General features: G+C 48.3%; 1 protein-coding gene across 7 annotated transcripts in view; it reads right to left on the bottom strand.

The window, feature by feature from the left end:
- Window positions 1-1422: 1422 nt before the first annotated feature.
- MKNK1 (MAPK interacting serine/threonine kinase 1) overlaps window positions 1423-12451 on the bottom strand; it is a 49344-nt gene continuing 38315 nt past the window's right edge. For 6 of the 7 annotated variants that reach the window (XM_043461438.1, XM_043461441.1, XM_043461442.1 and 3 more), the window contains 5 exons: window positions 7860-7955; window positions 6149-6343; window positions 5327-5491; window positions 4091-4134; window positions 1423-2765 (listed from right to left, as the gene is read on the bottom strand). In XM_043461438.1, coding sequence (XP_043317373.1) covers window positions 2516-2765; window positions 4091-4134; window positions 5327-5491; window positions 6149-6343; window positions 7860-7955 — 750 coding nt within the window. In that variant the 3' untranslated portion in view covers window positions 1423-2515. The remainder of the gene's footprint in view (window positions 2766-4090; window positions 4135-5326; window positions 5492-6148; window positions 6344-7859; window positions 7956-12451) is intronic. The other variant, XM_043461445.1, reaches the window with a different exon arrangement.

Raw genomic sequence — 12451 nt, 5'->3', positions numbered from 1 at the left:
CAGAAAGTACTCAGTAAGTGCATGATAATGCCAGCAAAACCAAAGTAGGCACAGTGGTTGAGAGCGCAGAGCCATGGACAAGAGAGACCTTGCCAGGTGCACCCAGTGGGTAGGATGGGGGAATACTTGGTCCAGGAAGCTCCTGTAAGTCACACCCTGCTGGGCCAACCTGGAGGACTGACCAGGGTGGGGTTGGAGTCTAGACACAAGACTCACACCCTGGTTCCAAGTCCCCTGGGACAGGGAGACTTAGGGTCAAAAGGCTCAGAGTCTGCAGGCCTGTTTATCCAGCCCATCCCACATTGGGTAGACGAAGGGATGCAAGGATGGCAAGGGTTCCTGAAAGGAAATGACCATCATCAGAAAATACATCCTCATCACCATGGAGGGTTCACAGTGCGGAACAGCTGGCAGCCTGGCCCATGACTCGCTCCCACAGCGAAGAGCCCTGCACCCTGTTTCGGCTCTCTACTCTCCCAGGGAGAAAAGCTGGCGGCAGAGCCCAGTCGACTGCCCTGACACTCGGACCTCCCTCTGCCGCCTCCTTAGGAATTTCTTTTTTTGAAAATTTGTACCTTTAAATGTTTAAAAAAAAATTTAAAATCATTTATTTGGCTGGGTCAGGTTTTCACTGCATCATGCGGAGCTTTTGCTGTGGCACATGGACTCGCTAGCTGTGGCACACGGTCAGGAGCACCTGGGCTCAGTAGTTGCAGCAGGTAGGCTTAGTTGCTCTTCGGCATGTGGGGTCTTAGTTCCCCGACTAGGGAGCAAATTCACACCCTCTGCATTGCAAGGCAGATTCTCAACCACTGGACCACCGGAGAAGTTCCTTCTTGGGAATTTCTAAAGGCCCTTCCCAAACAGCCCTCTGAGTCTGGTTCTGAGGATTACTAGGGCAACGGGCATGGAAGCCCTCTGCTTGACAAACATATGGATGGAGGTGCTGTTTTTCTTGGTTGCCAACTCTGGGAGGACAAACAGTCCTGGGCACACAATGGAGCCTCGAGGAAGGCTCAGTGCTGCTTCAGACAGAGGGGACTCGGCTCTGCTTGGGTGGGTGGGCTGGGTTGGGGACAGGGTACACCTGTTGAAGTGCTCTTTGAGGTTAGCTTGCGTGAAGGCTGCTGACATGGCCTCTTCCACCTGATGGGAGATCCTAAAAGGCAGAGGCTGCTTCCTACTTCTCTCTGGGTCCTGGCACAGAGTAAGAGATTGACAGATGGTGGGTGAATTTCATTTCCTCACCTAAAAAAGAGAAGCAATGACCTCTCCTTCACCTTGTGTCATGGATCCGATGAAGTGCTGTATTTAGAGGTCTTGACAAGAGGCACCCCACCCCCCCGGCTAGACTCAGCCCCTCTCCAGAATGCCTGTCTCTTCTTCAGGACTGCAGGTGAAGAAAGGACTGCCAGGAAGACACCAGAATTGAAGACAGTTTTATTAAAATAAGTGCAATGTGTCCTTGCACCCTATAAACATCTGACATATGCAAATCGATTTTCTTGGGTAACTAAGCAGCTCAGCTATCTGATGCGGGATATGCCTCTGTGCTCACCAGCAGCGGAGACCACATGGGTCCAACCAGGGTGGCTGGGCAGCCTCCAGACTCGCATCACATCAGGCATAGAGCTCCTCACTGCCCCAGACCTGCACTGCCCTCCATAACAGGCCCGAGGGAGGAAGCAGCAGACACACTGGCCTCTAAGTCACTCATCGTCTGAACAGCTTAAAACCAGTTAAGAGTAACAGAAATAGCTGATTAACATCTTCCATATGCACGGACATTCAGGAGAGAAGTGGGAGCCCTAAGAGCTCTGGAAAGTCCATGGGCTCATAGGGGGAGTTAAAAGTCTCCTCTCTGCTGGAAGAGTGTGGTTAAAAAAAAAACAACCCCCCCCCCCCCCTGCATCTTTAAAAACAAAATAATACTGACTTTAGCAGCAATCCCAAACAAGGAAGAGGATGATAAATGAGGGACACATTTCGGTCACGGCAAAGAAAGATTATGTGCTTCTCTGCGCTATCGACTGGAAGACTGATCTGGCTTCCTGAATTGAGGGGATGGCTCCGCTTAGCCATGGGGGAGGACGTCCGGAGGACACAGGAAGGTGGAAGGACCGCCAGAGGCAGGTGACAGTGTGAGGAGAGGGAAGAGCCTCTGTCAATGGACGCTTCTCAAGGCTGGTTCCCTGAAGGCCGCAGCCCCAGCCCTACAGCTGCCTGGTGGTGAGAGTGGGCTGGATCCTCCATCCACGGGCAGGCGGGTGAGCAGGTGGGCAGGAGCCCAGTAAAGAGACGTCCCTGCCGCAGGCCATTATGCAAACTGACAAGTGATTGCTTTCCTTTTCAAAGACGACCCTCCCCCGCCCTTTGGAAAAAGCTTTTTCCTTGAGGACTCTGGGGACAGGAGGATGAGAGCCTTCGTGGAGAAGGCCTGGAAGGAGCTGCAGAGCAGGCCCCTCACAGGTTTCCAGGGTGGCAGGGCTTGGACAGGCCTGGGGCCCAAAGTGGGTCAGGGCGCTGGCGTTGTGGGTGTCGGGCTGGGCGGTGCATCTCCACTGCGACCTGCCTGGGCCAGCGCCCTCCGTCGGGCCAGGCGGGACTTGGAGGGAGGGGAGAGCTTCACAGAGCAGAGGCCCTCAGCCAGCGCCTCAGACTCCTCGGCCAGCTTGTTCTGCTCGTTCTCCTCGTGCTGAGACAGCTGGCGGTTAAGGGCGATTGCCTCGGCTGCGAAGAGCGTCAGGTCCATTGTGCTGCTATTCCTGCAGGGATGAGGGAGGGGAGCACAGAAGAGAGGAAGGCAGGGTTCAGCAGGGTCCGCTGGCCAGCTCCCTCCCACACCAGCTGCTGCGGTTCTGTGCTCCCACTGGACTTTTCCAAGCTGGCACAGGTTGCTCTCCCCATAGAGGTTCTTGCATGGGTTTAGAATCTGACTCACTGGGGCTAGAAAGGCTTTGAGCCTCAAGGACAGCCTCTGGACTTAAGAGTTGGGACAAATGCTCCCTTCTATCCAGAGACCCCTCTTCTGAGCTCTCAGGGCTCTGCACACAGCTCCACCAGAGGAAGGGCCACGACACATGAAACTCACCCACATACATCCCTCTCTGTCAGGATGGGGGGCTCCAAGAGCAGGGGCTGTGCCTTTACGTCTGAGTCCCAGAACCCAGCTCTGGGTTTGCTGAATCAGTATTCTAAGGTGGACCTGAGGTTTGGAGCCTCAAAGATTCTGGATGCAGCTCTAGAGTCAGGGAGGAACCCAAGTTGGACTCAAATGATTTGTGATTATAAAGTGTAAGCCTTCCCTGTTTAATTCTGGGAAACTGGCCAGGAGGTTGGCTCCCAGAGTCTTTAGACCTGGCTCTTGAGGAATAGGGAGTGCTCACTGGGAACACGACCTGGTATTAAAAGGCACTAGAGTCAAACAGATCTGGTTCAAAGTCTCACTCCCTAGGCTACTGGGTGTATGCATGTGTGCTCAGTCGTGTCTGACTCTTTGCAGCACTATGGACTGCACCCTTAAGTTACCTTCTATTCCTCAGTTTTCTCATCCATAAAATGGAGCAATAGGAACATCCCTCTTTTAAATTTATTGTAAAGCTTACGGGATACAACATATGCAAAGCTCTTAGTACGAAACCTGGTGGGTGGTATTTCTTATACAGTGACTGTTATTACTGTCTGTCTAGTAGTGTATATGACTCTTGGTCCCTCCACCTTTCAGGGCCCGGATTTCTGCTCCTTTTAACAACCCCCTGCAGCAGGAGGGAACCTTGGTGTGCTTTGGGCTGTAAATAGTGATTTCCAGCTACGATTCATGAAGATCCACAAAACAGGTTTTTCTTCTGCAAACAGCCTAGAGAGGGATCTTAAAGATGCTGGGGCAGGGGAAACCAGGTGGAAGAAGAGACGAGAGGGAGCAGATTTACTGTAGAGAGAGACAAGGAAGAGAAGCTGGGAGAGGGAGGCCAGACATCTGAGCTTAGAGATGGGCTCCATGTCCCCCACCTTGGCCCCAGCATGGCTGAGAGCTTGAAGGGAAAGTTAAAGCCAAATGAGGATGGGAGGTGAGTGTGACAGGAGCATTTACCTCTGGAGGACTTGCGGCGTGGGGAGTCCCCTTTCTGGAGCTTGCTAGAACGGGAAGGACAGATGTGTGGGTAAGTGCTGCCCCCTCTTTCAAGAGCAGCCCCTACCCAAGCCAGCAGAGGGGGCAGCTTACTAGAGGTTTGGGCCCAGCACACGGACTTGCCAGGCATGCCGAGAGTCAGACCTTCCAAGGAGACAGCAAGCAAGGCACAGCACCCAACCCAGCTGCCTCTGTGTGGAGAGCCCTCTCTCTCTCCCTGGTGAAGTCCTAATCACCTTCCGAGACCCCATCTCCAGGGTCACGTCCCCGTGAGACATTCCCCTCATCCTACTGCCCCCCAAGCCCTGTCCCAAGCAGAGGTGGGTGCTTGTCCTGTGGTGCGGAGCACTTTAGATAAGCATTTGCCATCCTATCCTCATGTCCCCTTGGCTCCCTCTCCCCATCAGAACATGAAGACAGGACCCTGGTCCTGCTCCTCCCACTACTGCCAGAGCCTGTCATGCGGCAGATGCTCAGTATAGACAGAAGCTCTTGGGTGGCCGGGAATCAGCCACTTGGAGACTCATGGATTGGGTCCCTACTTGTAACTGGGGCTGGCAACCAGATCCAGTGTCAAGGGCCTGGCAGATCAACGAAACAGTAAGATCACAGGAGGTCTGGCAGACCCCTTGGAGGGACAGGGTGTGCTATCTTGATTAACTGAGGAGGATGCTTAAAAATGTTTTTGAGTGAAAACTTGGATCCTTCCTTGGGGAAAACAGCAGCATGTACCTTTCAGGAAAGCTGCAGCCAGACCCCAGCACCAGGAGGAGAAGTTATGAGCCCCCACTGCAGCTGCACAGCCAGCAGGGTGGCTGGGCCTTGCTTCTGCACACTCCCAGGTGGTGGCATTTCTGTTAAGTAGTGGTGCTCCCATCCAGGCTGCTCCCTGGGCTGTGTGCCTCTGCCAAGGGTGGGAGGCATGCGGTGAATCTCCCAGAGGCCTCTGTCCATTCCAGAGACACATGGGTCACCCAGGGGCTTAGTTTGTGGCCAAGGTTAGATCCAAGTCAGTGATCTCTGTAAGGGGTCAGCATGGGGTGAGGTCAGAGGTCAGTCAGTTCTCTATGCACAGGGGATGAAGCTGCCATCCGACTCCCCTCAGCAGAGGTCAGCCACTGGGATGTGAGAGCTTCCTCATGGTTTTGCTGCAGGCCTGAAGAGGTAGATGCCCTCTCTCCCCGCTGGGTAACTCACCCCCTGCACCCATGGGTGCTGCAGAACTTGGGCAGCGCTCAGTCTCTGCTTTGCATCTCGGACCAGGAGCTTGGAGATGAGGTCTTTGGCCTCGCTGGAGATGTGAGCCCAGTCCTTGTCAGGAAACTCATACTTGCCTTTCTGTATGCTCTCAAACAGCTTGTTCTAGGTAAAGAAGATTCCTCCTGAGGCCACACCAGCCAGGGGATGGGCAGGGTGTGCCTGTCATGGTCTGATCACATGGATCCAATTGCCCTCAGCTGCAGGTGCAGCTGGTGGCCTGGGTATTTTCCAGACCAGGGCTCCTTCCCCAACCCCTCCCCTCCCCTGAATTGTTAAACTGCACAGAACACCCTGGGTGGGTGGGATGACTATGCTACTTGGACGGCCAGGTAGGTGACCAGTGAGGAACGAGCAACGAGAGAATAACGCCCAATTCCTTAGCCCTTCATCCAGATGCCTGGGCTCATCTCCCCTCACCATCATCTTTATCCATCCTCCTCCTCCCTCGACATATGCAGCTGTTACAAACCTCCTGTCTTCATTCCTCCTGTTCCTTCTACTTGCATTTCATGCTTCTCCTCCCCTGGGGCCATACTCTGCCTCTAAGACTCACTCAGCTCAGGAGTGATCTTCTCTAACAACCTCCCCTGAACTCCTCAATGGCTGAGGGCTTGATTATCTCCATCTTACCTGGTGGCTGCCCTTGGCCAGAGAGGGACAAGATACGATCCACCCCCTTCCAGATCAGGCACAATCACCGAGCCCTGTCCTGCTTGGCCTCCCACAACCACCTGACCCCGCAGTGGGCCCTGGGCTCACCTGGCACACTGTGCAGACCTCTCCCCGGTCCCAGCCACAGTCGGCCCCACAGTGACCCACAAAGGGCGGGTAGCCACTCAGCATGATGTAGAGGACCACGCCCAGGCTCCACAGGTCACAGCGCTTGTCGTAAAAAGTGGCCTCATCCGTGAAGACCTCCACCACCTCGGGGGCCATGTATTCTGCAGAGCCGCACTGTGGGGGCCAGACATGGGAAAGGGGGAATGGCAGAGAAGAGAGAGGCTCAGTCCAGGGAGAGGACTATAATGGGACTTGAGTGAGAGGATGGAGTTGCAGAGGAAGAAGCTCTCAAGAAAGTCAGCCAGAGAGCTTGCTAGGTGCCACCAAGGCACTTAGAAAAGCTGGGTCACTGGATATTTGTAACCTGAGTCTCAGCATTCTCCGTGATTCACAGCCCAGTTAGTTCCAGGTCACCCCTCTGATCTCAGGTCTTTCTGCAGTACGCAGAGACCCCTGGTCAAGAAGCTCCAGGCATCTCTCCCTGCCCTGGCTCTCTGCACACAGTCACACAGTGAGCAGGTACTTCCATGTCCCAGGAGCACAGCTCTCGGAGGACAGACAATTCCACAAAGCAAGGATTTCTTAAAGTGAAGTCCTGCCAAGCCTCTCTGCTAGCTCTGAGCATGGAAGTAAAAGAATTTAGAATTAAGATACCATCAAAGCTAGGAGAGCTCTTAGAACAAAGCCAGTCTCCTCAGGTCTCCCATTTATGGAGGTGAAACCAAGGACTAGAATGGGACGGGGGTTTTGTTTAAGCATATAAGTAGCAAACAAGGACAAGAAACCAGGATTCCTTCCTCCCATCCTTGCACAGAAGGCTGCTGATAAAAACAAAATATATTCCTTTTACTCCCCTCTTCATTATTCCAGGCTCACTGGGAGACAACCCTCCTCCCAACTCCCACCATACAAAACTAATTTGGTGGGAAGATGGCGAGTGCAGAAAAGACATTTTCTTTGTTATTGGCAATTAGAGTTAATGACTTTGAAAACAGGGTACCTCAGTGTGGTAGAAGCTAACACAGAAACATCTCTAATAATGTTGCTTAGGATGAGACATGGGCATATTTAATCGCAAGTCTTAAAAAAACGTTATTAGGAAAACTCACTTATGAAGCATGCAGATCTCAAAAGAATTATATAATAATTAAGAGCATAGCCAGTATGTATAAGAGATGTCTGAGGAAGAAATAGCTTCCAGCAGCCCATCTGGGCAGGAAATGGGAAGTGAGAGAAGCAACAGGATAACTTGGCCAGGCTTACGTGCAGAGAGTCTGGACCTCTCAGTTCTCATCACACCACAGAGACATTCCCCATCCTCACCACAAAGTGGACGTGCCCCAACTCTGCCATGGGAATGGGAGCTGTCCACACGCCCATGAGCAAAAGGGTGGGTCTGGGAGTAGTGCCTGTTACCTGGGACAGGGGTCAGGACTCAGCCAGTTCTTATAGATACAGCCTGTCTCCTCATTAGCAGTGGACCCACCCCAAACTAAAAGCTCCAGTGTCAGATTCATTGAGTAGGGGAGGGGTGGGCGGTTGGGGGCGGTTATCAAGACAAGAAGTGAGGCTAAACAACTCAGGCAGCAGTAGATACACTTGGTTTCCCTTCCTCAGCCCTCAGACCTCAGTCTCCAGAGCTTTGGGGACAGGAGCGCAGGAGAGGGCACAGGTGCCCGGCCATACATACTGGAGTAGTCAGCTCTGGTGTGGTTATGGGGGTGCAGGAGTTGTTCAATTTCACCCCACTGCCCAAGTCAAAGTCACAGATCTTCACCGGAGACACCTGAAAAGGAAAGCAGGAAGCAAAGTTACAAAGAGGAGCAACTGAAGGGCACGAGGAGACAACATGACTGTGTGGGTACAGTCACGTGGCCGCCACGCTGAAGCCCAGCTTTACCTGGTGGTCATTTTCCCCTCCTTGAGTGAACCAGAAATCACCTGAGGATCTGTCCTAAGGTGTCCTCTTCCCTGTGCTCTTTCCTTATTTCCTGAGAGGGGAAAATGTGTGTACTACCTGGGGTCAGACTGTTGTGAACTTGGTAGAAGACAAGGAGCAAACCTATGGATTTCCTACCAACAGGGCAGGTTGCAACTCAAAAGTTTAGAGAACTTAGTATGTATTCCCTAAGTATGAACTACCCTTTGTAGCTCATTCACTGCAGGGCAAAGGAGTTTTGCACAAAACCCCTGACCACTTCAGGTGGCTTGGGGTGACTGACCAGGTTTTGCTCGCTTGGGGCTTTGTCGGTTTAAGCACTCAAAGTTCTATGTTCCAGGAAAAATCCCTCAGGCTGGGAGGGCTGGTCATTCTGGGCAGCAGCAATGTAGCAGCCCGGCTCCCCTGGACTAGACACTGCACCTGAGACCGCAAACAGCACAGACCATCTCTGGAGCCACGTGGGAGGCCGCTGTGCACACAGGTGGTGTGAGAATGGTCTGCGAGGTGGAAGTAGCACAGCGAGTGAGTCAGAGTGCCGGTCCTCTCTCACTATTTGCCTGCCGCACCTCCTACCTCTCTTTTCTCCCTCCCTTCCTTTGCTCTCCCTTATAGTCTACCTTTTCTCGTTTCCTTTTCACTTAGCTTCTCTTGTGGTTAAAATAGTGGGTTGGCCACCAAGTTCATTTGGGTTAAATGAATTTCGTGGCCAACCCAATATATATAACATAAATTTTAACTATTTTTAAGTTTACAATTCAGTAGCATTAATTATACTCATACTGTTGTGCAACCATTACCAGTGTCTTTCCACAACCATCACATCACCTCAAACTGAAACTCTGTACCCATTAAGCAATAACTCATTCCCCTTCTCTCCAGCCCTAGTAACATTTAATCTACTTTCTGTCTCTATGAATTTGCCTATTCCAGATATTTCATTAAATGGAATCACACAAAATTTGTCCTTTTGTGTCCGGATGGTTCATCCAAGTGGTAGCACGTGTCAGAATATCATTCTGTTTTATGGGTGAACAATATTCCAATTGTACAGATATACCACATTTTGTTCACCCATTCATCTGTTGGATTGTTTCCAGCTCTGGCTATTGTGATTAGTGCTGCTATGAACACTGGTGTTCAAGCCTCTGTTTTCAACCCTTTTGGGTATATACACAGGTGTGAAATTGCTGAATGTTATGGTAATGCTATGCTTAGCTTTTTGAGGAACTGGTGTTTTTCACAGTGGTTGAACCATTTTACACTCTCACCAGCAATGGGCAAGAGTTCCAATTTCCCTATATCCTCATCAATATCAGGTAAGGCTTTATGGGGGTCCTTGCTGCAGCAAGGGGGAGCAAAAACAAACAACAAATTCCCTTGTTTACTCACCCCCAATGGCATGGTGAGCTTGTTCCTTAATGGGGTGAAGGTAGGGGTGTGTCCAGGAGTTAGGCAGGAGAGGTGGCTTAAGTGGTTTTGTTCACCTCTTAGGTGGCATCTCATCAACACTTTTTATTTTCTGTTTTTTGTATTATAACCATCCTAGTAGATGTGAGGTGGTATCTCACTGTGGTTTTGATTTGCATTTCCCTGATGACTAAGGATGCTGACCATCTTTTCTTACTGGCCATTTGTATACCTTCTTGGAGAAATGTTTTTCAAGTTCCTTGCTCATTTTTTAATTACACTGTCTTTTTGATCTATTTTGGATATTAAATCCTTATCAGATATGTGATCTGCAATATTTTCTTCCATTCATGGATTGTTTTTTCACTTTCTTGATGATGTCATTTGACCCTTAGTTCTCTTTTAATTTTCATTTGTCAACCATATAAAGGGTTGGCAACAAACCTGTGTCATGAAGATCAAATGAAACAAAGGACACAAAAGTACACTGTAAATCAGAGGCGCTATGACAGAGTAGTTCAGAGCACCAGTCCAGGGTCAGACTACCTTAGTTTTAATCTCTGAAGGTGTTAGTTACTTAGTCATGTCTGACCCTTTGTGACCCCACGGACTGTAGCTCACTAGGCTCCTCTGTCCACTGAATTTTCCAGGCAAGCATACTGGAGTGGGTTGCCATTCCCTTCTCCAAGTTTTAATCTCTGCTACTTATCAACTGAGTGACTTTGGGCAATTTCTTAATCTATCTAAACTTCTGTTTCCTCATCTCCATAAAATGAAAATAATAGTATCTACCTCATGAGATTTTATAAAAATTAGATAAAATAAGTGTAAGTGCCTGGTACAATGTAGGTGCTCAAAAAATGTTAAAACATAATTATTAATATTAACCATAATGATAATCATGATAAATTATAGTTTTATGCCAGAGCCATGGACAGGAAGCCACAAGCTCTTATTTGAGTGAATATATTTCTATTTCCCACAAAAGCATTGTAGTAGCAGGCTGATTTACATGTTCCCTCACAGTCACTCCTTATTTATGAGCTCTTGCCTAATCCAAACCAAGAGAGGTGTATCATGCATATGTACATGTATACACACAGAGCTAGGAATGTGGGCCATCAAAATAACCTATGCCTAAACCCTCCTAACAAATAATCTGTCAAATTCACATATGCTTATGGAAATGCAAACAGATTTATTTCCATTTACTAACGGATTAAGATAAAGATTAAAATAGGCTGCATTTGGGGACTTCCTTGGTGGTCCAGTGGTTAAGAATCTGCCTGCAAATGAACATGGTATCAATCCCTGGTCCACAAACTAAGATCCCATGTGCACTGGGGCGACTAAACCCACGCTCAGCACTACCAAGCCTGGGAGCCACAACGAAGACCCAGCGCAGCCAGAAACAGATAAATCAATCCAACGGCTTAAAACATAGGCTGCATTTGTTCAACACCAAGTATAAATGCCTTCTTTTTAATGGGTACCTTTGGAAATAAAAATGGAAGCACAAACCCTTTTTAAGAACTTGCTTCCCAACATATTAAAAAAATCATACACCATGACCAAGTGGGCTTTATCCCAGGAATGCAAGGATTCTTTAATATCCGCAAATCAATCAATGTAATACACCACATTAACAAATTGAAAGATAAAAACCATATGATTATCTCAATAGATGCAGAGAAAGCCTTTGACAAAGTTCAACACTCATTTATGATTAAAACTCTCCAAAAAGCAGGAATAGAAGGAACATACCTCAACATAATAAAAGCTATATATGACAAACCCACAGCAAGCATCACCCTCAATGGTGAAAAATTGAAAGCATTTCCCCTGAAATCAGGAACAAGACAAGGGTGCCCACTCTCACCACTACTATTCAACATAGTGTTGGAAGTTTTGGCCACAGCAATCAGAGCAGAAAAAGAAGTAAAAGGAATCCAGATAGGAAAAGAAGAAGTGAAACTCTCACTGTTTGCAGATGACATGATCCTCTACATAGAAAACCCTAAAGACTCTTCCAGAAAATTACTAGAGCTAATCAATGAATATAGTAAAGTTGCAGGATATAAAATTAACACACAGAAATCCCTTGCATTCCTATATACTAACAATGAAAAAACAGAAAGAGAAATTAAGGAAACAATACCATTCACCATTGCAACAAAAAGAATAAAATACTTAGGAGTATATCTACCTAAAGAAACAAAAGACCTATACATAGAAAACTATAAAACACTGATGAAAGAAATCAAAGAGGACACAAACAGATGGAGAAACATACCGTGTTCATGGATTGGAAGAATCAATATTGTCAAAATGGCTATTCTACCCAAAGCAATCTATAGATTCAATGCAATTCCCTATCAAGCTACCAACGGTATTTTTCACAGAACTAGAACAAATAATTTCACAATTTGTATGGAAATACAAAAAACCTCGAATAGCCAAAGTAATCTTGAGAAAGAAGAATGGAACTGGAGGAATCAACCTGTCTGACTTCAGACTCTACTACAAAGCCACAGTCATCAAGACAGTATGGTACTGGCACAAAGACAGAAATATAGATCAATGGAACAGAATAGGAAGCCCAGAGATAAATCCACGAACCTATGGACACCTTATCTTTGACAAAGGAGGCAAGGATATACAATGGAAAAGAGACAACCTCTTTAACAAGTGGTGCTGGGAAAACTGGTCAACCACTTGTAAAAGAATGAAACTAGAACACTTTCTAACACCATACACAAAAATAAACTCAAAATGGATTAAAGATCTAAATGTAAGACCAGAAACTATAAAACTCCTAGAGGAGAACATAGGCAAACACTCTCCGACATAAATCACGGCAAGATCCTCTATGACCCACCTCCCAGAATATTGGAAATAAAAGCAAAACTAAACAAATGGGACCTAATGAAACT

This window comes from Cervus canadensis, chromosome 2 (assembly GCF_019320065.1).
Source record: "Cervus canadensis isolate Bull #8, Minnesota chromosome 2, ASM1932006v1, whole genome shotgun sequence".
Taxonomy (NCBI): domain Eukaryota; kingdom Metazoa; phylum Chordata; class Mammalia; order Artiodactyla; family Cervidae; genus Cervus; species Cervus canadensis.
Note: the sequence above shows the minus strand (reverse complement) of the source record. Positions and strands in the feature narration are given on the sequence as shown.